Source organism: Crocuta crocuta, unplaced genomic scaffold (genome assembly GCF_008692635.1).
Source record: "Crocuta crocuta isolate KB4526 unplaced genomic scaffold, BGI_CrCroc_1.0 scaffold45, whole genome shotgun sequence".
NCBI classification, from domain to species: Eukaryota; Metazoa; Chordata; class Mammalia; order Carnivora; family Hyaenidae; genus Crocuta; species Crocuta crocuta.
Window position 1 is genome coordinate 442,705 of NW_027530544.1, and position 27,196 is coordinate 469,900.

A 27,196-nucleotide genomic window follows, 5' to 3' on the forward strand; every position below is an offset into this window, starting at 1 on the left:
CAAAGATAAATAGGAAAATTAGAAAGTATTAGGTTGCAACCAAATACCCATATAGGTACCTAGGGTCATAACAGAAATTATTATATTTAGCTGAGATTTATAGGAGATAAAACAAAGGGAAACAGTGAGTTTTTATAATTCTCATAGTTTAACAGAACAAATGCAGTTTTATCTGAAGGAATTCTTGTGTGTGTTCTGAATCCTAGGATTAAAAAAAATTTTTTAAAATGTTTACTTATTTTTGAGACAGAGACTGACAAAGTGTGAGTGGGGGAGGAGCAAAGAGAGAGGGAGACACAGAATCTGAAGCAGGCTCCAGGCTCTGAGCTGTCAGCACAGAGCCTGACAGGGGGCTCAAACTCATGAGCCACACGATCATGATCTGAATTGAAGTCAGATGCTCAATGCACTGAGCCACCCAGGTGTCCCTCCTAGGATATTTTTAAAATGTAGTTCTTTTAGAAATAACAAGATAGAAAATGAATTCATATACTGTTTGGTAGAAAATAGTGAAGTGCCCTTCAAATGACTATTTCTTTTCCTCATTTTAATAAATTAGGCCAAGAACACACTTTTTATATTTGTAGAAACACATGCATTCGAAACAATAAATGTGAAAAGCTGAAATAATCCTGACAAGTTTTTGAGAACTGTTGAAAATATTTATTTAGAAAACATCTCTAGTAGGAAAACAGCAAAAACAAAAGAACTACCACATTTCATCTAAGCCAACAGAATGTCAGGCTGAGGTTAGTTCCACAATAAAAGCCATACTAATTTGTGTGTGGCCTGGTATGTTGATGTGGAAAGGAAAAAGAGAACTGAGATAGAGGTAGAAGGTAACTCTTTTCTTACTGCCTGAAAATCTTACGTGGAGAGGAATCTCTGGAAAACCATGAGTTAGGATAGCTCTAGTCTACTGGTATGCCAGAGGCAGAACCAGTATAATTTCCTGAAATAAGTGTCATTTCTTTGGGTAGCTCCCTAAGGGGGTTTGGTTCCACCAATGAGTAAAGTTCCTAGTTCTACACTAAGCTCATCCTTTGGGACATCAATCTCATCTCCAGCTTCTTCCCCAAGCTTCTTCCACCAGGGTGCTTGTATATGTTTCAGAGTGGTGAGATGGGCCTGCTTGGCCTTAGCTGCCACAGGCCTGGATCTACTTAGGAAGAGCTCAGGTTCCTTCTCTTCTGCTTCCTTCAGACTTGGTGCCTCTGTAGTAAACAGAAAATAAACAGGTGAGTAGAAGAGTTCTGTACCAAACAAGTAGGAATTTGGAAACTACAGAGTTAAAACTATGCCATAGTAAGTAGGGGATAGAGTTCCAATTTTGAATCTATTATCATTGCTAACTACAGATGGCATGTAACTATTCACAAGTTGTAGCTGTGGCTGGCAATAACCCCATACCTATTCCCATACTGTGTTCAAAAGAAGAATTTAAAAAGAAGTAGATTTTTTAAGATGGTTTAAAGAACATGAATTTTTAAAACACAGCAGAATCCCATCCTATATATGAAAGGCTCAGTTCCAGCCACCTATCTGTTGAAAAACACAAAATTCACAAGAAATAGCACTAAATAGAAGACACTGGTCCTTTCTGCTCCATACACATTAAAAGTATTTCATAGGAGGAGTGAAATGTAGGATGAGATATCTCCCTAATGTACCTGTGGTTGTGAGAAGCAGATGTATTAAATTTAAAAAATTAGAATTATATTTCGATTTATAAATATATATTTAATTATNAATATATTAATACAACTTATATAAAAATATATTTAATTAATATGTAAAATTTAATTCATAATTAAAAATTATAGAATGGGGGTGCCTGGGTGGCTCAGTTGGTTAAGTGCTAGACCTCAGCTCAGGTCATAATCTCACAGTCTGTGAGTTTGAGCCTCAAATCAGACTCTGTGCTGACAGCTCAGAGCCTGGAGCCTGCTTAGATTCTGTGACTCCCTCTGTCTCTGCCCCTCCCCTGCTCACACTCTGTCTCTCTCTCAAAAAAAAATACATGTTTAAAAAAATTATAAAATGGCACTGTAACTACTGTCATCTACTTCTAAAATATTATCAAAAGCTTTTGAGACTACATAACGAAATTTGGCTAGTAGGGCTCAGCATCTTTATAATTAATAACTTCTGTCTGACTTGGTATCTATGAATTATAGCAAGGCTGGGAGAAAGAGCCAAAAAGTAGGTTATGAGATCTGCATTATTTGAAAAGATCATGTGCTGGCATGTTCTGGGTCTAGAAATTTCTGAAGACAAGAAATAGGCTAATAAACCATTAAATGATATTTTCCTTCTGAAGAATTTGGATGTCACAAAATCTTGCATAGGTTGTTCATTTTAGGAAACAAAAATAAACAGGCACATACTCATCAACTGTTCAATGTTGGTGCTGATCTGAGCCATCAGAGCCTCCCGGTGCTGCTGGGCTCTCTCTTCTAGGGCTCTGCCCATAAGGTAATGTTGCAGTTGTTCTTGAGCTTGGGAATGGAGCTCTTTGCTAGTCACATCTGACATCTGAGAGCTCTAGGAACAAAGAAGAGAAAAAATGATCACAGGAGACATATATGTACGTTTCACCCAATCACTTAGCAGAGGTTCCTGAATGCTTAGCTGTCTCCCAGCCTATCAAATGAATCTCCTGACGGATTTCTACCTGGTACTCTTGTTGTTCAAGATACTGGCCTGGAAGAGGAATAACAAGGCCAACCCCTTGTTCCAGATCCCACCTGACAGGCTATGTTACTTTTTATCTCACTCCCACTCCCAAACTTATCTAAACCATACGTTATAACTGCTTCTGATTTCACAAAACAAGGGACAAATTAACTAAAGGACCATATTCCTTTGGCTGCACAGCTACTTTAAAGAGAACTTAATTAGCTCGGACAAGAATAAGAAAATCTTAACTCTGAAGCTTATAAAGCTTCTAACACCACAGCTTACTCAAGTACTCCAGTTCCTGGATCTGGGATACATCACACTCCAGCTAACTTGCCACAGAATCTTAATCAGGAGCACTAGAGTATGACTAAAGCAATACTTGTTTTTTAAACAAGAGCATGCATCAAAATCATACAAAATGTATTAAAAACAGAGAGAGTGAGAGAGAGAGAGAGATCAAAGATCTAAATAGATGAAACTATAAAACTCTTAGAATAAAAGGGGAAAACAACAGTGGTGAGAGTGGACATCCCTGTCGTGTTCCTGATCTCAGGGGGAAAGCTCTCAAGTTTTTNATAGGTTTGGTTATTTCTTGACTATGACAGTGAAGGCACAGACACAAGAAAAGAAAAGTTGAACTTCCATCAAATTAAAAATTTCTGTGCATCAAAGGATACTATGAATAGAGCTGAGGGGAGAAAGAATAGGAAATTAGTGTTTAATGGGTATGAATTTCAGTTTTGCAAAATGAAAAACATTTTGAAGATGGTCGTGATAGTTGCACAACAATGTAAACATATTTAATTCTACTGAGCTGTACACTTAAAGTGATTAAAATGGTAACTTTGGGTTTGTGTAGTTTTATTTTGTATATTTTACAACTAAATGAAATAAAAAAAAAATAGAACCATGAGGATACACCAAACTTATTGATTCAGAATTTCTTGGTGTGTGTGACGTGGGTATATTATTTTTATAAAGGGATTAAATTTATAACTCTGATTAACACTGCTAAAGCAATTAAGTCTTCTTTACAGAGTTTAGGAACCAATGATCTACCTGTTGGGAAAAAGGCCTTTTTTTTTTTTTGCATTTAGGTTAATTTTTTTTAAACATACAGCTTTATTGAGGTAAAGTGATATAAAATAAACTACAATTACCAAAAATGTACAACGTGGTCAATTTTTTTTAAAATTAAAAAAATTTTTTTTTTAATCTTTTATTTCTGAGAGAGAGACAGCATGAGCAGGGGAGGGTCGGAGAGAGAAGGGAGATACAGAATCTGAAGCAGGCTCCAGGCTCTGAGCTAGCTGTTAGCACAGAGCCTGACACAGGGCTCAAACCCACGAACCGTGAGATCATGATCTGAGCCGAAGTCGGATGCTTAACTGACTGAGCCACCCAAGCACCCCTAAAAATTTTTTTAAAGTGTATTTATTTTGAGAGACAGAGATAGCACAATGAGGGTGGGGAAGGGAAGGAGGGAGAGAGAATCCCAAGCAGGCTCTGTGCTAACAACACAGAGCCTGATGTGGGGCTCAAAACCATGTAACCGTGAGACTGTGACATGAGCTGAAACCAAGAGTCAAATGCTGAACCTACTGAGCCACCCAGGTGCCACAAATTTGATAACCTTTGACCTATGTATACATTTGTGAAAAACATTACCACAGTCAGATAATGAACATCCATCACCACCAGAAGTGTCACTGCCTTTTTGTAACCTTTCATTCCTACTCTCCAATCCCCAAGCAACCATTGACCTAATTTTCTGTTACTCTATAGATTACATTTTCAGTATGGAATAATTCAGTGTATATTGTCTGGCTTCTTTCACGTAGCATAATTATTTTGAGATTCATCTATGTTGCTGTGTGTATCTATAATTCATTCCTTTATATTGTGGATTAGTATTTCATTGTACGTATATAGAATATCTTGTTTATCTATCTGTTGATGGATGCTTGGGTTAGTTCTAGTTTTGGGCTATGAGCATTCATTTCCAAGTGCTTATAAGGATATATATTTCCTTTCCACTTGGATAAATACTTAAGAGTGGGATCACTGAATCATATGATAGATATATGTTTAACTTTTAAAGAAACCACCAAACTGTTTCCAAAGGGCTACATTATTTTACATTCCCAAAAGCAGTTTATGAGAGCTACAGTTCCTCCACATACTTGCCAACCTTTGATATAGTCAACTTTAAACATTTTGGCCATTTTAACAGTTGTATAAAGATTTTACTGTGGTTTAAATTTCTATTTACTGACTTTGATGTATCTTTTCAAGTATTTGCCACATTTTCTTTGGGTGAAGTGTCTGTTCAAATCTTTTTCATGTTTAAAAAATTGCTTTGCTTTGTTTTCTTATTGCTGAGTTTTGAGAATTCATTTTACATTCTGGATACAAACCCTTTACCAGATACATACCTGGCAAAGATATTTTCCCAATATTTGACTTAAAATAATCTATTAAAGTGTCTTTCGAAAAGCAGAAGTTTAAAATTTTGATGAAACGCAAATTTCATCAATTTTTCTTTTGTAGATTATGCTATTGTTGTTGTGTTTAAGACATTACTGCCCAGGGTTGCCTGGGTGGCTCAGTCGGTTAAGCGGCCGACTTCGGCTCAGATCATGATCTCACGGTTCATGGCTTTGAGTCTCGCATCAGGCTCTGTGCTGACAGCTCAGAGCCTGGAGCCTGCTTCAGATTCTCTCTCTACCCTACCCTGCTCACGCTGTCTCTCTCTCTCAGAAAAAAATAAACCATTTAAAAAAATTAAAAAAAAATTACTGCCCAACCAAAGATCACAACTTTTCTCTAATGTTTTCTTCTAGAAGTTTTATATCGTTTTAGATTTTGCATTTAACTCTTTGATCTGTTTTAAGTTTTATATGTGATGCAATATATGGATCCAAGTTCATTTTTTTTTTTTTTTTACATATGGATATCTAATTGTTCCAGTTTCTCTACACATTAACTGTGCAGTAATCAGGTGGCCATGTATGTGGGCTTATTTTTGGATTTGATTTTGGTTCCACTGATTTACTTTTAAAAAAATCTTTATATCAGTACCACAGTTTGGCTACTCCATAGTTCATAAAATCAGGTGTGTTACCCCTCCAACTTTGATCTTTCTGTAGTCTTAGCTTTTTTAGGTCCTTTGCATTTCCATATTAATTTTAGAAATCAGCTTGTCAATTTCTATAAAAAAAGCTTGCTGGAATTTTGATTATACTGAATGACATTCTGTCTTGTTCCTGATTTCAGGAAAGAGCATCTAGTCTCTCATCATTGTCGGTTGTAGATATGCTTCATCAGATGGAGGAAGTTTCCTTCTATTCTTACTTTGCTGAGATTTTTTTTGCATGTATTTACATGATTTATATTTTCCTGAGAAGTTTATAAGTATAATTTGTTACCTATATATAGATACAGGGCTATTCATTTTATCCCTTTCTTCCTGGGTAAGCTTGGTAATTCTTATCTTTAAAGGAATTTCTTTCATGAGATTTATCATATTTATTGACATATGAAGTTGTTCATAATATTTCCTTATTATCCTTTAATATCTGTAGTATTTACAATGAAGTCACCTTTCTTATCCCTGACAGTGGTAATCTATATCTCCTCTTTTTCCTGATTAGTCTGCCTACAAGTTTATCAATTTTATTGATTCTCTCAAATAACTGGCTTTTCATTTTATTAAATTTTTCTATTGTCTGTTTCCTATTTTATTGATTTCTCTCTAATGCTTATTATTTCTTTTCTTCAATTTACTTTGGGTTTAACTTGTTCTTTTACTAGTTACTTAATATGTAAGCTAAGGTCTTTGATTTGACCCTTCTTTTAATATAGATGGTCAGCAATATAAATTTGCCTCCAAAAACTGGTTTAGAATCCAGAAGTTATTTATTTATTTATAAATAATTTGAATTCAAGCTAGTTAACATACAGTGTAGTCTTGGCTTCAGGAGTAGAACCCACTGATTCATCTCTTACATATAACACCCAGTGCTCATCCAAAAAGTGCCCTCCTTAATGTTAATCACTCATTTAACTCATCCCTCCACCTGCCCTCCAGCAGCCTTCAGTTCTCTGTATTTAAGAGACTTTTATGGTTTGCCTTCCTGTTTTTATCTTATTTCTCCTTCTTTTCCCCTATGTTCATCTGTTCAGTTTCTCAAATTCCATGTATAAGTGAAATCATATGATATTCGTCTTTCTCTGACTGACTTATTTTGCTTAGCTTAATACCCTCTAGTTTTATCCACAATGTTGCAAATGGGGAGATCTCATTCTTTTTCATCACTGAGTATCATTCCATTGTATACATATACACCATATCTTCCTTATCCATTCTTCAGCAAGTTCTGAAATATGCTTCCATTCAGTTTGAAATATTTTTTAATTTCCCTTTTTACTTCTTTGATCCTTTACTTAGACATGTGTTGTTTAGTTTCCAAATATTTGGGGATGATATTTCTAGAGATCTTTCTGTTATTAATATCAAACAATTTCACTGTGGTCAGAGAACATACTTTGTTTGACTTCAGTCTTCTTTAATTTACTGACTTGTTTTATGGCACTGAACGTGGTCTATCTTGGTAAATATTCTGTGTGTACACGAGAAAAATGTGTATTCTGCTGTCAGTCCATGAAGGGTCTTAGAAATGTCAATCAGATCAAGTTGTTTGATAGTGTCATTCTAGTCTCCTATATTCCTTTTACTTTTCTATTTATTGTATAAATTGTTTAGAAATGGGTATTGAAATCTCCAACTATAACTGTGGCTTTCTGTATTTTTCATCATAGGTCTATCAGTTTTTGATTCATGTATTTTCTTGTGGCTAAATATATATAACATAAAATTTATCATGTTAACCATTTTTAAGTGAATAGTTCAGTGACATTAAATACATTCACATTGTTGTGCAACCATCAACAGGGTCCATCTCGAGAACATTTTCATCTTTCCCAACTGAAATTCTATGCCATTTAAACACTACCTCCCCATTCTCCTACCCCCAGTTCCTGGAAACCACCATTCTACTTTCTGTCTCTATTCTAGGTACTTCAGCTAGAATCATGTAATATTTGTTCTTTTGTGTCTGGTTTATTTCACTTAGCATAATGCCTCAAAGTTCATCTATGTTGTCATCATATATTTTGAAGTTCTGTTTTTAGGTGCATAAACATTTAGATTCTTATGTCCTTTTGATTAACTGACCCCTTTATTATTATGAAATTGCCTTCTTTACTTCTGGTAATAATCTAATAATATTGCTCTGACATCTATTTTGATATTAATATAGTCATTCTAGAATTCTTTTCACTAGTGTTTGCACATTTTGTTCTTTTTATTTTTTCATACTTAAAGTATGTTTCTTGTACTCAACATATAATCAAGTCTTATTTTTTCATTTAATCTGACAATCCCTGCTTATTAATTGGGGGTATTCAGGCCATTTACATTTATTATAATTACTGATATGGTTATGTTTGAGTCTATCATTTTGTTATTTTTCATTTTTCCCATTTTTTTGTCTCCTCTTTTTCTGCCTTCTTTTTGATTAATCGACTATATGTTATAATTCAATTTTATCTCCTTTATAGGCTTATTAGCTATATAATTCTTTTGATTTTTAATTTTATTGGTAGTTTTAGGATTCAGAATATATATCTTTAATTTATCAATCTACTTTCAAGTATTATCATCTCACTTCATATATAGTATAAAAGCTTTTTAATAGTATACATCTATTTCTCTCCTGGTTTTTACACTATTGTTGTAAAGCATTGTATTGTTACATATGTTACAAACACCATTAACATTGTTATTATTTTTGTTTCAGACAATCAACAGCTTATTTTTGAAAATGAAGTTCAACTGAAACACAATTACAAGTATTTGTTTATATTTTATCTAAGAGTGCTTTAATCTACAGCTGCAGAGATGCATAATAATGATAAAGGCTGTATGGTCTACAAAACTGGAAATATTTAACCTGTACTATGTATTACAGAACATTTGATGATGTTTTGGTTTAGAAAATCAATTCTATTTTATAAACATGTTAATGATGAGTTAAAAGTCATATATTTACCCATGTAGTTACCATTTCCAGTGCTTTATGCATTTCCATATTTTTATGTAGAGTTGGACTTTTTGTGGTATCATTTTTTTTTTTAAAGATTTTTTTTTTTTAAATGTTTTATTTATTTATTTCTAGGAGAGAGAGAGACAGCATGAACAGGGGAGGGTCAGAGAGAGAGGGAGTGACAGACTCTGAAACAGGCTCCAGGCTCTGAGCTGGCAGTCAGCACAGAGCCCGACGCGGGGCTCGAACCCACTAACCGCGAGATCATGACCTGAGCGAAAGTCGGACGCTTAACCGACTAAGCCACCCGGGCGCCCCTGTGGTATCATTTTTAAGAGAAATCTGAAATCCTTTACAACTCAAAGGCTATAGCATTTCTAGTAGTGTGAGTATGCTGGTGACAAAGTATTTCATCACTTGTATGTCTAAAAATGTTATTTTGTCTTTGTTTTTAAAATAATTTTTAATGGTGAAGAATTTTACATGGATAACTTTTTTTTTCCTTCAATACTTTAAAGTTAATCTTTTTACTTGCATTGTTCCTGCTGAGAAATATGTTGTCTCTTTTGTCTTTATGTTTTTATGTTTTCCATTTTTAAGACTTTTACTTTACTACTGATTTGAGGAATCCCATTACAATATGCCTTGGCATAAGGTTTTTTTTTTATGTGTCTTATGCATTCATTGGACTTGGGGGTAAATCTATAGTCTGCAAAGTTTTTGGCCATTATTTTGTCTTCCTATCTTCTTCAGAAACTCTCAATTATTCATTTAATAGGCCACATGAAGACTCAGCTCACTAATGTTCTTTTCAATTAAAATTTTTTTTCTCTTTGTGTCTCATTTTGCATAGTATATACTATGATACCTTCAACTGTATTAATCTTATTCATCCATGCCTTATCTGCTATTAATGATCTAGTGTATTTTTCATATCACACACTGAAATTTTTACCTCTAGAGTTTGATTTGGGTAGTTTTTATATTTTCCACATCCCTACTTAAAATCTGAACATATGGAATATAGTTATAATAATAACTTTTAATGTCCTTCTCTGCTAATTCTAATATCTGTGTAATTTCTAGAGTGGTTTAAGTATCCTCTTCATTATGGGTCATGTTTTCCTGCTGCTATATATGCTTATTAATCTTTGATTGAATGCAAGACATTGTAACTTTTACCTTGTTGAGTGCTAGTTATTTTGGTATTTCTAAAAAGCTTGAGGTTTTTTTCCCTGGGATTTACATAAACATTTTTTGATATTTTTGGCTCTTGCTTTTATGATTTGTTTGGCAGAATGCATCAGTATATACTATTTACTTTCTACTACTAAGACAAGACCTTCCTGAGTTTTATTACCAATGCCCTGTGAATTAAGTTTTTCTAGTCTGTTTGACGATAATTTGCACTATTCTTGGGCCTGTGTTGAGTACCAGGCACTCTCCCCTTTTATCTTTTAAGATGACTGTTTCCTTGGCCTTGGGTAGTTTCCTTATATACATGTACTAATCAAAATTCTGAAATACATTCAAGGGGAACATTCTCCAGATATCTGGGGTTCTCTTTGTATCTCTTTTTACTCTGGTACTCTGTCCTATGAAATCTAGCTACCTTGCTCTTCTCAGACTCTCAGTTCCATCTCCTCAGCATGGGATTCTAAAGAGCTCCTCTTTTGTTCCTTCTCCTTGTGCTGTGACCTAGGAACTCTCTCAGGGTAATAAGCTAGGGCCATCATAGGACTCATTCTGTTCCCTCTCAGGAATTACTAACTTTCATTGTTTGATGTCCATCGTCATTAAAACTATTGTTCCATGTATTTCATCTCCACAGCCCCTACCCCCAGAAGGGGGTTATTTTAGGCCAGAAGTAAATCTAGTCCCTTTTACTCCATCTTTCCTCTCAGGAATTACTAACCTTTACTGTCTGATGTCTGTAGACTTGAAAACCATTGTTTCATGAATCTTATCTTTTTTGTCTCCCCCAGTTGTTTCAGGCAGTAAGTAAATTCTATCCCTGTCCCTCTATCTTGGCTAGAAGCAGAAGTCAGAACTTTTTTCTATTATCTACCTCTATGTGGTAACCACAGAGGGCCTGACCTACAAGGGCAGGCTTGCCTTTTTTTTTCCACAGGCTTGTATTAGTTTATGAATTCTTGTATTCAGATCAGTAGGCAGGAAAAGTAGGAAGCCTTACTTATGCCTCCTCAATTGAGCCTTGCAGTCCAATTCTGCTTTTACTAATGCTCTGTTTCAGTGGTAATCTATGAGATACATGCTCAGCTATAATACGTTAGTCCTCTAATTCCCATTTATATCAGTCTTTCTGTTTTTTGAGATTTTGTTTCTTTGTTTTTGTTTTGCATAAGGCTCTTTAGTTTGGGAAGCTATGGAAGAATGAAAGGGTGAATGACAGGACTACTTAACATTATTCTTAACCTCTAACATTAGTCACCCAGAACCTTCAGATTTTAGAAAGAATGAGAAAGAGTGTTTGTGGGGAGGAGGGGGCAGAGAGGAGGGAGAAAGAGAACCCAGAGACAAACAATGGAAGTATAAGAAAATAGATGTGAAAAGTACTTAAATGGTGCTTTTATGAGTGGTTAGTTCGAATGAGGGCAATAAGAATTCCGACTAACTGAAATGTATAATCTCCCAACTTTCCTCATAAAATTAGTGAAGTGTGGAAGTATGGGAGAAGCATCAAGAAAAGAGAAAGTGGGCATGACTAGCAGAAGTATGGGTCATTAAAATTAATTAAAATTAATGACAGGGTGGGGAGTCACTCTAAAAGCAGAAAGAAAAATGATCTTCAAAGACACTTAGGAGTATAAAGTCAAGAACTCAGAAGGGAGAAGCAAATAACACTTGATCTGTAGTATTGTGGTTATATAAAGTAAAACATATGGACATTTCTATGGGGAGTAAGGTGTTAGCAGCAGTATTATGTTGATAAAATCCTAAGAGGCAGTCATATGTTTTATAACATTGGCTCCTGGAGTTTGAATAATAGCAGATGTCAGTTCCCACATGTATGTGTTATGTGTTTGGGTATATATGTTAACAACAAATATTGACTAGAAGCTATATATACTCTTTGTGGAAGCTTCAACATAGTTTTACATACTATTATGAAAAAAAAAGAAAGCAATGACCATGTTTTGCTGATACACTGCAGGAAATGACTGAATTGAAGCAGTCTCCTTTCTTATTAACTATACAATAGTGCATGTAATTATAAGACTCCTTAACTCTATGGCAAAGCCACTTAACTCTATGGTAAAGGCATTGTATTACCTTTTTCCAATAATAAATACATGAACACACTGCTTTGTTGGTGAATATCAAGCACTGGCAAAAAACACTGATTATCAAGGCAGAAAAGCTTGCATACCGGATGCCTTCGAAGATAGTCATCCACTTGTTGCTTCAGTTCAACTCTGCGTACATCAGTGAGATCTTGGAGTCCTTGCCAAGAAGCAAATGGTTTCTTTTTCTTACGACACTTTGCTAGAAATTTAAGAGTCTGGGACAAAAAAAAAAGAGTTATAATTTTTCATTCCTAATAGAACTATTTTCTTCTACAACATATGGTAGCAACAACATTACAACTGTTGTTAACTCTTAGTGTGTATGGGGAGAGGGATAGGATTACGACAGGAGTGAGGGAGAACAACGACTTTTTAATGATATTTTCCTGGAGTGTTTTAATATTTTACAAGGATATATTCATGTATTATTTGTATACTAAGCAATAAAGAGGAAAAAATGGGAAATGAGTTCTCAATTCTAGTCTCTTATAAACTATATGATTTGAGGCATAGTATAGTAAGCAATCAGGAGGAAAAAACTAGAAGAAAGCTCTTTCTGAATACTAGTCCCTTATAAACTGTGTATGATTTTGGGCAAGTCATTTGCTCTCTACAGAATGGGCTCTATGTCTATAGAAAACAGACCCAGGTCTACTTAGACTACTTACTACCCCTTAGAATGTGAGGATCAAAAGGACAGTATATAAGAAAAAGCTTGGTAAATGAAGAAATATTATAAAATTATAGAGTATGGGGCTACTGACAGAAGTGCTTTCTTAACATTCTTTCTCATTCCTGGTAGAATTCCTTCAGAAAGAATTCCTGGTAAAACAAGAAAGCAGACAAGATTTGGAAACAAATTTGAAATTATTCTGCCCAATTTTTTTCACTCTTCTCCCCTCCTTGTAGTTTTTATTTCATCAAAGCTACATATTCAAGTTGCCTTAAGTAAAAGGTTGGCAAACTATGGCCCATAGACCAAATCCAGCCTGCTGCCTATTTTTGGATGTCTTAAGAGTTAAAAATGGTTTGTACTTTTATATGATTAAAAAGAATGAAAAGAATATAATATTAAAAAGAATATACTCTAACTTCTGAAAATTACATGAAATTCAAAATTCAGTGTCTACAAATAACATACTATTGATGTTTCATGCTTGTTTATGTATTGTCTACAGCTTCCTTTGTATTGTAACTATAGAGCTGAATGGCTCACAAAGTATAAAATATTTTACTACTCAGTGCCAGAAAAAATTCCTTGATATAATTCTATTGTTTAATGTGGCAGTTTTATAGGAATTATTAAAAAAAACTATAGCTTTCTGCCCCCCCAAGACAACTTTAACTCTTTCATCTTTTCCTTTTGATGTTTATCTCCATCTACTTTTCTGTAATTTTTCATGTGTAGGTTTTATGTATCGACTTTGTTCTACAGAAGATAAGGATTTAGCTTAGCTCTCTTTCATTGCTTGCCCTCCCACTTATCTTCCACATCCCCAAACAACCAATATTATTATTAATTTAGTTAAATCAATGTTCAGTGTTTACATAATTATAACTCCATAAAGGTCGTTCAATTTTGAACCATATAGTATATGATTACTTTTCCCTTCTTGCTCATTTTTTATTTTCTGGAGAATAAATGTTTTCCTATGGTTACGTTTCTATGTACTTATTACTGATCATGTATCTAAACTCTCTCCTAATGCTTACTTAATACATTAAAACGTATCAGACATTCTATCAAATTTGTTTTTTTGGATATACATTTTCTGGAGCTATATGACTTGCTCCAATCTGAACTGACTGTTCTCTATGCCTGATGCATACGTGTCATCCGGAGATCTCCATTCACCATCATCTTGGTGAATACATGAAAATACATCTCTGTGATACATGAAAATGTCTTTAGTTAACCTTTATCTTTAATTGATGGTGTGGCTGATGTAGAATTCTAGAAGGAAATCCTTTTCCCTCCAAAATGTAATAGCCTTACTCCAATACATTTTAGCTTCCAATACTGCTACTGAGAAGTATTATGTGCCCCAGTGTATTTTATAGTGATATAAAATAAATGTGAGTGTATTTCTGTTCTTGTTTTAGACATTTAGCCCTTTTAATCTAAAACTCATGACATTTAGTTCTGGAAAATCTTGAATTATTTGATTTCCTCTCCTCAGGTTTTTTTCTGTTCTTTGTTTCAAATGTTTGAATATTTGACTTCCTGGACTGATTATCTTTTCTTTTTGCCCTGCTCTCTATATTTCCCAAATTTTTTCTGCTAGCTCTTTTATTATATCTTTCATTTTTTCTTCTGCCAATTTTTGTTCTATTTGTTTCCTTTTAATTTTTTTTTTTTTTAATTTATTTCTAGGAGAGAGAGAGAGAGACAGCGTGAGCAGGGGAGGGTCAGAGAGAGAGGGAGTCACAGACTGAAACAGGCTCTAGGCTCTGAGCTGGCAGTCAGCACAGAGCCCGACGTGGGGCTCGAACCCACGAACCGCGAGATCATGACCTAAGCGAAAGTCGGACGCTTAACCGACTAAACCACCCAGGCGCCCCTATTTGTTCCCTTTTATATAGCATCTTGGTTTGTTTGCATTATCTTCTCTTAGCTCTGAGGAAATAACAGATTTTTTTTAAGTTTTCTTATCCCTGCAATGTCTCTATTTCCACCAAGTAGTTTTATTGTTTGTTTTGGTTTCAGCTTTCCTCAGATATCCAGTGATACTTTGAACTGATATTTAAGACCGAGCACTAAGAAGGTGTTAGAAATTCTGGCCTTGTGGGTAGGGCTTATCTGTGGTGTACTTTAATATAAAACTACTGAATTGGGCTGTTGTTTCTTTGTGGAGTACCCATCGTGAGCATACTTGTAACTTTTCTCAGATTTCCCAAAGAAAATATTCTCAGTCTACTGTTTTCGAAGAAATAAGACTGGCTGACAGTACACAGGGACCTGAGGGAAGTGGTGAACAGGGCTGGAAGTATTCTCACTCAGTATATAAAATTTCCCTAATATCCCTGTTTTTGGTATGTTACTAGAGCCTTCAACTGTGCTTGCATCCTCCTGTTAAGAGACTCTCTCCCTTGTATTGTTCCCTTTACTTGATTGTGCATCCTTGTTTCTCCTCTCTCTCTTCTACTTCCTCCTATTAACACCACCCTAGGCTTATTATGCTATGCTGGGAACTTTAGAGTAAAGGTACCAGGACAGAGGAATTTCCATCCCTATATCAAAAAAGCCCACCTTAACCTTTTCTTCATTCTTTGTCATTTGAGGACTCTTTGAAATTGTTATTTATCTCCTAGTTTTTATTTTCTTAACTGCTAAGGATTTGTTTCTCTTAAGTGTTTTCAATGGTCAGTCTGTGAAGGATTTGTATAATAGTGCAAAGTACTTTTCTGCTATAATCAAGCAGCAAGAACTGCCATCATTCTGACTCTAGAGACCAGACACCAGCAACCATCACCTTCCTTCTGAGTTTCTTAAGAGATGAAAAAGCAAGAGAAGAAAATCATGGAGCTGTTAAAAGGGAAAATACAGCTAACTCTTCAAATTTAATTTCAACACTATACCACTACAGAGAACTCCAATTTATTATCTGGGTTAAGAATGTGTAATTTGAAATTAGCAAGTTTACATACAGTTTTTTCAATTTCTAATTACATAAGAAACAAATGCTTCTCCTTTTGCAAAAAATAAGGGAGGGAGAAAAGTAAACAACTCTTCTGGCCTTTTCCTGCCAGAAACACTAAAAAGTAGTTCCACCTAAAGGACAAGTTCAAGGAAATGATATTCCTACTACTTTCAGTGAAACTAATGAATTATTTCTTTTTTTCTTACAAAGATCAATAGCAGTGCTAATAAAAATATAATGGAATTCACATATGTAATTTTAAATTTTCTAGTAGACATATAAAAAAAGTAAAAAGGAATAGTCAAAATTAATATTTTGCATATACTGAGCTATATAAACATTATACCTCAACATATGTAAAAGATATTGGCACTCAACATGTATTCAATATAAAACTACTAATGAAGTACTTTGTACTCTTTCTCATACTAAGTCTTCAAAAGGTGCTATTTTACACTTATAGCACATTCCAATTTTGACTAGCTACAAGTCAAGTATTCAGTCATCACATGTGGTGAGTGAGTACTGTATTGGACGTAGTCTATATGCAGGTTTATAGTATGTCTTAAAAAAAGATGCTTCTAAAGGTAGTAAAACGTATTGTTTATTGACCACTGATTGCCTTATTCTAATTTTCTCTACTACTTTCATTTCCCTCTCTATACTTCGTAACTTCTCTCTCTTTTCCTTCCCTGAAAGGAATCCTCTACTTACCTTTTCTATTTTTGGCTAAGTTTTGCTTTGACTTCACCATTATCTCTAGTAGTGAGTTGCAAAGACTAAAAACATGACCTTGACCCATTCCTTTTAGTTTTATAACAGAGACCTGTAATCCTTCTTTTGGGTGGGGGAGATATGAGGCAGATGTTTTCCTTTTATGCCAAAGAAAAATGTGAAAGCCAAACTGACGTTGCCTTCATAGCTGTCAGATATCCTTCTCTAATGACCTCTGTGCTTCTTTCTCTAAGGGATGGTGGACAAATTGGGGTATCTTATTTTAGAGTAGAGGATCCTTTGATAAATAATTGGGCTTACCTAGGGACACCTGGGTGGCTCAGTCAGTTAAGTGTCCGACTTCGGCTCAGGTCATGATCTCATGGTTCATGAGTTCGAGCCCTGTGTCAGGCTCTGTGCTGACTGCCAGCTCAGAGCCTGGAGCCTGTTTCAGATTCTGTATCTCCCTCTCTGATCCTGCCCTGCTCATGCTGTCTCTCCCTGTCTCTCTCAGAAATAAATAGAACATAAAAAAAAAATAATTGGACTTATCTAAATAGTCAAAGTAGTAATTCAATTTCATAAGGTCCTACTTAATTCTCTGACAGAAAAGACTTTAAAAAGGAGGCACCCATGATATAAAAAGTACTAGAAAGAACCCAAGGGCTCCTCCTCTAAAAGAAGTCTCTCCAATACTGATATTCATAGGTTCTTAGATGGCCTTATGTAGCAAAGGGTAAAAAGCAGGTGTGAGTGTGATTTGGTATGGTACAGGACTGTTTGTTGCAGATAGAACCTGACATTACCTGAAAAGCCTGAGGAAGAAGGAGACAACAGTCAAATCTCTACCTATGTCTCTAGTACTTACTCTTTCCTGTTTTTTAAAAGAGTGGTTTTTAATTATCTTTGTAAGAAGTTAATCATGAAGAATTAACAAAGAGACTATTCAAAATTTATCACTGTGAAAAAATGAAATTAACCTAAAATTCAACAGTAAAGTATCAAAAAGTTAACTGCTATAGACCTGAAATCCTAACAGGTACAAGTGAATAACAGATATTAGGAAAATTGGTCATTAAATGAAATAAACAGCCTGTGTGCTATAGTTTTCCAAGGCAAAAGAATATTACTATGTTCCAGATAAATCTCAGGAAAATTATCACTTAAGAACACCATTCTATAATTCAAGAATTACAGTGATCCAATTATTTCTTAACATATTATCTGTACATTAAAAAATAAAATTTGATGTACTGAACTTGTACAGGCTTTACAATTTATAAAATACTTTCCCATAAATCAGTTCATTTGACTCACATAACAATTAAGTGAAAAAGGTAGGGTAAACATCAATTCATATGTGAAGCACATGCTGAGGGCTGACAACAATAAGTAAGACTTAGTTCCTTACCCCTGATGAAGTCACTGCCCAAGGAAGAAAAAAAAAATGAACAAATAACACTGCAGTATGATAAATGATGTACAAGGTTCCATGCAAATACTAAGGACTGGGTGTCTAAATCAGTTTGTCCAGTGAAAAAGAGGTTCTTATTTTATAGAGAAGGAAATGAAGACTCAGAAAAGCTCTGTGACTAGACTATAGCAGGTATATACAAGGTCAAGTTTGAATCCATGTTTTTGCCTCCTAATCCAGTAATCTTTTTACTACATTAGACTCACTGCTCTCTGAAGTATGACAGCTGCTTTATACTCCGTGAGAGATGGCCTCTGTTGGCGAAAATTTTTCCTTTCCCTGTACCCTCTCCAATGTTTCTGGATAATCAATGCTGATTTCTCTTCTATTTCCCGATTATATTTTTCCACCTGACCTAAAAAGATGACACACACTATTACAACATACTCAATTGCTATGCCTTCTCAAGTTCTGGAATCAGGACAATGATAACAACAACAATCTTACAGTCTTTTTATTTGTTTCTTTAAATATTATTCATTAATTTCCCCAATTTTATTATTTTACAATGGTTATAAGATAGTAGGGGGAAAAAACTCCAAAAATTTTCTCAGATTATGCTGCTTCTTTTAGAGAAAAGATTCATACAACTTTTTTTGTGGCAAAGTGATGAGAAAAGGGTTAATAATCTACTAGCAAGAATATTCAGAAAAAAGAATCACAAGTACATGGTTAGGAATTCAATCCATACCATGAGAGGGAAAAGGCAAAATGTATGTATGTATTAACTATTCTGTGTACTTCCAAATTTCTCTTAAGTCTACAGATGCCTTTTTTTTTCTTAGAGTTTTTGTATGTGTGAGAGAGAAAGAACTCTAGGATGGGAAATTGAGTAGACTGTTGATGACATTATCTGAGAAGGGGAATACAGGGAGAGGAAATTGGTGGGGAACTGGGGAGATGATGACTAGTTTTGGGATGCCTGTGGATATCTAAGTAAAGCTATCTAATAAGGAGCTGGCTACAGAGCTGTGCAGTCCAATATAGTAGACACTAACCAAAAACAGCTACTTTAAGTAAAGTGAAATTAAGATTCATGTGCTTGCATGCACTATGTTTCAAGTACTCAACGGCCATGTGTAGTCAGTGGGAACCATATTCAAAAGTGCAGATAAAGAACATTTCATTTTGTAAAAAGTTTTATTAGGAAGTGCTGGGTTTAGAGCTTGGGAGGGTGAAGATGCAAACAAGATTTGAATGTGCACTCAGTTGGTAGCTGAAGCTATAGTTATGGAAAGGATACTGCAAGAAGAGCAACATAAGAGTGAGGGGTAAAGATGGAACACTAGGAAACATTTATATTTAAGGGGTAAAACAAGAAATAAGAGGCTAGCAAAGAACACTGGGAGTGAGTGGTAGGAGAGAAAGGGAAGAACAAACCAAAATCTTAAAACCATTCCAATTCCCAGACTATAATATTAATCTCAGTTTAGTGTGTCAAAGGTGGTAAGATGTCACAAAGTTTATACTGGTGTATGAGTAAAGTTCTGATGCCAGAATGTAGCAGTATTCCAACTCTTTACTTAAGGTCAAGGAGATTCTTTATGTCTCTGAAGGCTATCTTTAAGCATATATATTTATGTTTCACTACTTTATCTGAAAGATAAGAAAACTAGTTGAGATTGCTCATCAAAAAATAGGCCTTAGTCAGAAAAAACAGTAACTTTTTTTTTTGACTCCAGATTTAATAAGGTTTACCTGGAAAAGGGAGAAACAGGGAAATGGTCCAAATTAAAAGAAAAAAAAAATCATCAGGCATCGGGAAATCTGGTTCATTAAAAGATGCTTTAAATATTTTTACACTTATAAAATTGACATTGCCACCCACCTGGATGAACTATTTCGAGCATACTCAGCCGTAATTCTCGGGATAGTCTCATGGCTCTCTGTCTTTGAAGGAGCAACTGTAATCTGCGATCCTCTTCTTCCTTCTGCCTATGTAGCTTTAGTAACATCTTGGTTCGTTTAGATCTGTGACAGAAACAATAACTATCTTATACACAATTTTTTCATAAATGATACATCCATTCAAGAAATAGATGAAAAAATGTTTAACCTCACTAGTAATTATATATATACAGACTCGTTACAACTGTAACGAGTTGAGAACAATAGGGAACCAGATAAATAAATTACTGGTTCATTCACTGGACAGGATTCTATGAACAATCAAAAAATAAAAAATTCAAAAAATATTTAGTAACTAGGGAAAATACCCAAGTCTAATGTCAAGTAAAAATAAAATCAGGATATAGAAAACTTTCCAAATTGTGTTAAAAATTTATATTACATACATAAAAAAATAAAATTTCAATAGTGACTTTAACTGCATGGAATGATTATGAATGATTTTTATTTTCTTCATGTTTACCTATTTCTCAATTATTGGCTAAGAACCTTTATTATTAGAGTCAACTATGAAATTTTCATGTGGCCACAAATACTTAATTACCATTTGTATATTATCTGCTTTTATTCGGCAAATTCTTCCTTAGCCATTTCTACCCAGTTTGCTTCCTATATCACTATGTAAGGAGATCACAAGTATTAAGTCTATAATAAATATACTCAAAATGCTTCCAGATACCCATTGAAAAGGAAAACAAAAAGGATTAAGGAGAGAAAAATACATTATTTATTTTATCTCTATAGACTTACTTTGCTTGTGTCTCAGTCAAGAACATTCACTCTTAGATTATTTTCCCAGAAATGAGGTACCTTGGCTCTAGCTTTGTAGACAGGCAGACTTCAAAATGGTATAGTTATAGAGTTATAATGATTTTTAATTCAGTTTCTTTTGGAAAAGGAAAACCAAGCATAAAGCAATCTAAAAAATATTTTAAAACAGAAAAGGGAAACTCACAAAATTATTCTGATAAAATTTTTGGTGTGTGTGGTTTTTGCTTATTTTCTTAGCATTCCCTAACTGCTACCAATTACAATTTAAGTTTTTTTTTTTCTGGCTTTACACTTTGTTTAGAGTCGAAGGTTTGTTTCAAAATGTCTTTCTTACCCTACTAAGAAAGGTAGAGAAGACCTCAAGTTCATATGTGCCAAAAGGAGAAGGGGTTCTAGAGAGGATGCAGGGATAGCTAAATATTTTAAATGTCTGTTGCTCTTCCTAAGATTTGGAAATGAAGTGAGGGGCCTTTACATTCTCAAACAATGTTGATGGAAACTTGCCTCTCTTATAGAACTCTCCCTGCAAAACTGTGGGTTGTATGCAGCATATAGGTAAAGACATTTTACTCTTCACCTACTTAAGGAGGATTAAAGAGAACAATAGGCCCTAAACAAAATCTCCTTTAAATTATCTAATTGTTTATAGATGGTCATGTCTAACACTGCATTATCATTATTTTAAATTTACTATTAGTATGAGAAACTTATTATTAAAACTGAATTGCTAGGACACTTTATCTGTCAGAAAACTGGGTCTAGGTAAAAGCTTAAGCACACAGGTTATAAAATACGGCAAAAATGAAAAGACTACGGTGAGTGCAGTAGAAGTAAAACACAAATAGAAATATAGTAGAAAAGTGAAGTTCAGTGTTTGAAATGACAATAAATTAGAAATATGTGTGTTTCTGGATTCACATGCTTTAATTTCATGTTTGAAAGCATTTATTAGGAATTAGTGTGATTTTGAATTTGAATGTGTTCCTCCCACTTAAGAACATTCTAGTTAGTAGTAGTTCATTACTCTGTAGTTCTAGTTAAGAGTCCCTTTAATCACTAAAGAATTTGAGGGGCCCCTAGGTGGCTCTAGGTCCATCTTGGCCAAGGTGGCCCAGTCGGTTAAGCGTCCGACTTCGGCTCAGGTCATGATCTCATGGTACATGGGTTTGAGCCCCACATCAGGCTTGGTGCTGACAACTCAGAGCCTGGAGCCTGCTTCAGATTCTGTGTCTTCCTCTCTCTCTCTCTGCTCCTCCCCAACTAGTGCTCTGTCTCTCTCTTTCAAAAATAAATAAATGTTAAAAAATTAAAAAAAAATTTTGAGTATTCATTTAACTGGTTTCTTTATAAGAAAGAGTAGGCAGTTGACCATCTGGCACTGGTACTGCACTTCTAAAAGGGAAATGATTGATCAGATATATTTCCTCTCAGAAATCTCTCAGAAATGAAGACTGCCATAAACTGCCCCTCCCAAAGAAGTTTTATGGCCACAAAGAAGATGGAAAGTTGGTGCCAAGATGGACCTAGACAAATAACCCACATATTCTATCAGTTTTCCAAATATATTTACCTTTCCATAATTTCCTGATGTTGGAAGCCTAAAACCCTTTTGTTTTGTTTTTACCTGTCACTTCTATATGAATTTATTATTCTTTGTTAAGATGCTACCCAAGTCCCAAGTTTTAACCACTCACTGGAGCTGCTCATCATGTGAGGTATCTTCTGCATGTGCACTGCACCTATTAATAAACTGTTTTTTTCTTGTTAATTTGTTTTGTTTTCCTTTTTTGTCAGTCTCATTTCTAGGGCCCCAGGGAATGAACCTAAGATAGGAGGAGGAAAAAAACTATTCCCCCTGCAAAGCGAAACCAGTATGATTAAGACACCAAAATATCAGCACTATGATAAAGGTAGGTAGGTTGTGAGGTTCCCCAAAGGTAACTGGCACAGCTTTTAGCTGCTTCAGAAAACCTCGCTGAGGAAAAGAGCACTTAACATTAAATAAAATTTCTGACCATAAAATATGATTCAATAAAAAAGAAACCCCCAAGTGGTGAGAGGATGGGCAAAATGGGTGAAGGGGAGTGGGAAGTACAGGCTTTTAGTTATGGAATAAGTAAGTAATAGGGATGAAAGGTACAGGCAGCATAGGGAATACAGTTAATGGTACTGTAATAGCCTGTATGGTAACAGACAGTAGCTATACTTGTGGTGAGCACAGTCTAAATGTAGTGATTGTATCACTACGCTGTATACCTGAAATTAATGTAACCACACTTCAGTTTAAAAAAAAAAAGACAGTTCAAAAGGCATCCAACACAACATAAAAAATAAAAAAGGAAAAGAAACCCCTAAGAAAGCACAGCAAAAGAGGCATGACTATACAAGAGTGCCTCTTGCTGGAATTGAAAAAGCTTTGATTAATATGGGTCCATAATTATGAGTGGTGAGCAGTTCCTTCTTCCCCCCAAAAAAACATGGGAGAGAAAAATTACTCTGAGATAATGACCTGACCACAAAGAGACAGAAATAACCTTTGCCCAGTCATAAAGGAAGCAAGAAAAATTTGCATAAACTATTTCAACTAGAAGAGGAAAGGTACAGAAGCCTAAGCAAACTTGAAGTTAAAAGTTAAATAAAACCCAAAGGTTAAAACCATACTTCAGTCTGTCCTAAGACTTCAAACTCAAAACACTGGAAAAAAAACCCAAACTGTTTATAATGTGAGATGTAAATAATTTTGGCTTCATATTTCTTTTAATGGAAATATTTATGAATACACTGGTTTTGTTATATAAAGCAATGCAACTTCTACTTTAAAATAGTGGAACATAAATTAGCATCCACAGATATACTTCTAAGTGGACAAAATCTATAATCCTGGGATACTTTTAAATACAGATTTTTATATTACAAGAAAAAGTAGATTGGCATATTTGACAACAATTGTGAGACTGAACATTAAAAGGTCTGAGTCCATGCTATGAAGCATGTACCTTTACATGTAAGAGGGAAGAATGATAGCAAGTAGAATCCATAAGTAATAAATACTCTTGAGTTCACCACAAGAAGGCAAGCTATACCAAGAATATCTCAGATTCTTGAAGATAATAATATAAATTGTGACTCAAAATATTCATCATTACCCATATTTATTTGACCAAAAAATCCTTTCAAAAATGTTTTTACAGAGATACATTGTAGGATACATAGTTAACCATGAGCAATGCTGGAATGAATTACAACTGCCTCTCACAAGTACTATTTATTTAACATATCTGTTTGTCTAACTAGATTTGTAAATCTTCAATGGCAAAAAATATGCCATATGTATTTCCCCACTATCATTTTTTCTAAGTTCCAGGTAATACGCTAAAAACAAACAAAGTTTTATATTATTTTAATCTTGGGAAGTACACAATTATCCTCATTATATAGACATGAAACTTGAGGATGAAAGAAGTTAGGCAACTTGTCCACAGTCTTTTAGCCCATAAGTTGCTGAGGTGGGATACAAAATCAGATCTGTTTAATACCTCTTCCAATACCTAGCTTGGCCACTGGCATTTATCAGGCAATTGAAACATGTTTAAAATTTCATGTTAAAAAAGATAACAAAACTCATGCCCAATAGTAATAATCTATCTTCAACTATTCTCTGAAGGAAAATTTCATCAATGACTTAAATCTAAATTTTAGTTCACTATTACTATTTAAAAAATTGCAACTGAGAAATGCAGCTGCAGTTATTAAAAGACTAGTTTTACTCCTCTTAGAAAACAGACTTCTGGAATATGCAAGTTTCACTTTAGTGAATGAAAATTTAGCTTTAAGTCTAAAGCTGCATGAAAAATAACTTCAGAGATAGCTCTATTTCATCACAAATGACTAGGAGCTAAGTCATGTACTTGTGTGTATATATGTGTGTGTGCGTTATTCTTTCGATAGGCTCTAAGAATCTAGATGGGTCAGTCATAAATAATATGCTGTCAGTATTTCATTTTTGGCCCACTTGAAACAGATTAATGACACACTGTGTCATATCTAAATGACCATATCTATCCATGCATATTTACTGATAAAACTCAGGTGAACATACTAAAACTGTTATGAACTCATACATTGTGTTTTTGCCATAATTACATATGAACAATTAAGGCACCTTTTTATTTTAAAGGTTAAATAAAATAATTGACTATCACTGCCTGTCTCTGTAGGCTTGCCCACAAAAAAAGTCTTATCAAGTGAATAGAATTGTGTATTTGTTCCATCAGATTTTTGTCTTACATTATGTCCTTTGCTTTGAAAGTACATCTAGTTACTGGAATGCTGGTATTCAGAAATGTGTTTTCAGAAGAATGAAAGCAATAGTAAAAGAAACAGCTGAAGGAGGAAGTTGGTAGAGCAGGAGTATCCTGAGCTCATCTCCTTCTCCAGAAAATAAGGCTACAATTAAATACAGAGCAACTCTCTCTAAGAACAACCTAAAGATTAGCTATTCTACAGCTAAAAATATAAAGACAAAGCACATTAAGAAAAGTAGGAGGGACAGAGATGAGATCAGGTACAGTCACCCACAGTGGGAGAGATACCACAGGCATAGAGGTATTCCCTGTGGAACAAGGGTTTCAAACCTGACATCAGGCTACCTTGCCCTGGGGATGTGCACCTAGACAAGGGCCCATAAATATCTGGCTTTGAAAATCAGTGGAGCTTACTTTTGGGACAGCAAAGAGGCTATAGGAAATGAACACTCTATTCTTAAAAATCCACGTACAAACTTACTCACTCTGAGACCCAGCAAAGAGGCAGCAGTTTGAAAAGTGCCTCGGCCATGTGTAAAGGAAATTTACTGATTTTAGGGTGTGTGCTAAAAGAGGACCAGGTATCTGTTGGAGCTTTCTCCGGGAATGGAAGTACTGGTGGGTTCCATTTCTGATACTCTCCATCTACTCTGTTAGTACCACATGCCTCTCCCCAGCATAGCCCTGTGGACTCACCACACCAACCTGCAGGTGGCAGGTGGCTGGGACTAGCATCTCCTTAAAGCATGTTCTGCCTCACTGCATTCAGTGGGAAGCAGTGGCCTGAACTGAAGCCCACCCAAATTGTCTGGTAGGGGAGCTCTAGACAGTCCTACCCACCAGTGTGCCCACAAAAGTTGCAGCCCAATCAGAAGGAAAGTGCATGAAGCCCACAAAGGAGACACCCCTGTTGCACCTAGGTCTAGTGACCTGGAGAAGACTATGCTTCTGGCCCCCCTAGGACGTCTTCTACATAAGCCTTCTCTTTGAAGACCAACAATTGTTCTAGCTAACTCATAGAAACAAACACAGAAAGTCAGGCAAAATGAGGAGACAGGGGAATATGGTCCAAATGAAAAAACAAGACAAGGGGCACCTGGGTGGCTCAGTCAGTTAAGCATCCGACTTCAGCTCAGGTCATGATCTCATGGTCCTTGGGTTTGAGCCCCGTGTCGGGCTCCGTGCTGACAGCTAGCTCAGAGCCTAGAGCCTGCTTCAGATTCTGTATCTCCCTTTCTCTGACCCTCCCCTGCTTGCTCGCTCTCTGCCTCTCAAAAATAAATTAAAAATAAGAAAAAAAAACATTTAAAAAAAACAAGACAAAACTTCAGAAGAACTACATAAGAGTTCAAAGTAACTGTTACAAAGATGCTCATCAAATTTGGGAGAAGAATGGCTGAACACAGGGAGAACTTCAACAAAGACATAGAAAATATAAAAAAAGAACCAATCAGAGCTAAAGACTAAAATAAATGAAATGAAAAATAAGTTAGAAAGAAATCAACAGCAGATTAGATAATGCAGAAAAACCAAACAATGACCTGGAAGACAGTGTAGTAGAAATCACCCAACCTGAACAGCAAAAAGACTGTAGAACTTGAAAAAATTAGACTAGTTTAAAGGATGTCTGGGACAACATCAAATGTGCTAACATTTGCATGTTAGGGGTCTTGGAAGGAGAAGAGCAAGAGAAAGGGGTAGAAAACTTATTTCAAGAAATAGTAGCTGAAAACTTCCTAATCTGGGGAAGGCAACATGCATCCATATTCAAAAAGTGCAGAAACTCCCAACAAGATTAACCCAAAGAAGTCAATACCAAGATATGCAATAATTAAAATGTCAAATATTAAAGAGAGAATCTTAAAATCAGCAAGAGATAAGCAACTAGTTATGTAATCAGCCTTATGGCTGATTAGTTTAGCAGCACCTTTGCAGACCAGAAGGGAATTGCTTGATATTTTCAAAGTTCTGAAAGGAAAAACGTACAACCAAGAGTACCCAGCAAGATTATCATTCAAAGTAGAAGGAGAGATAAAAGTCCCCCAGACAAACAAAAGTTAAAGAAATTCATTACCATGAAAATCAGGCTTACAAGAAATATTAAAGAAACTTCTTTAAACTGGAATGAATTTATGAAAGAAAAAAATCTCACTAGTAAAAGCAAACATATAGTAAAGACAGTGGATGAACCACTTATAAAGCTAGTATGAAGGTTAAAAGACAAAAGTAATAAAGTCAACTGTATCTACAACAATTAGTTAAGGGACACACAAAGTAATGAGTAAAA

The 27,196-nt window shown here is 35.0% G+C and overlaps 1 protein-coding gene across 2 annotated transcripts in view; it reads right to left on the bottom strand.

The window, feature by feature from the left end:
• Window positions 1-646: 646 nt before the first annotated feature.
• IQCB1 (IQ motif containing B1) overlaps window positions 647-27,196 on the bottom strand; it is a 60,087-nt gene continuing 33,537 nt past the window's right edge. For both annotated transcript variants that reach the window (XM_077767727.1, XM_077767728.1), the window contains exons 11-15: window positions 19,755-19,897; window positions 18,133-18,281; window positions 12,181-12,312; window positions 2,388-2,544; window positions 647-1,214 (exon numbers count right to left, since the gene is read on the bottom strand). In XM_077767727.1, coding sequence (XP_077623853.1) covers window positions 985-1,214; window positions 2,388-2,544; window positions 12,181-12,312; window positions 18,133-18,281; window positions 19,755-19,897 — 811 coding nt within the window. In that variant the 3' untranslated portion in view covers window positions 647-984. The remainder of the gene's footprint in view (window positions 1,215-2,387; window positions 2,545-12,180; window positions 12,313-18,132; window positions 18,282-19,754; window positions 19,898-27,196) is intronic.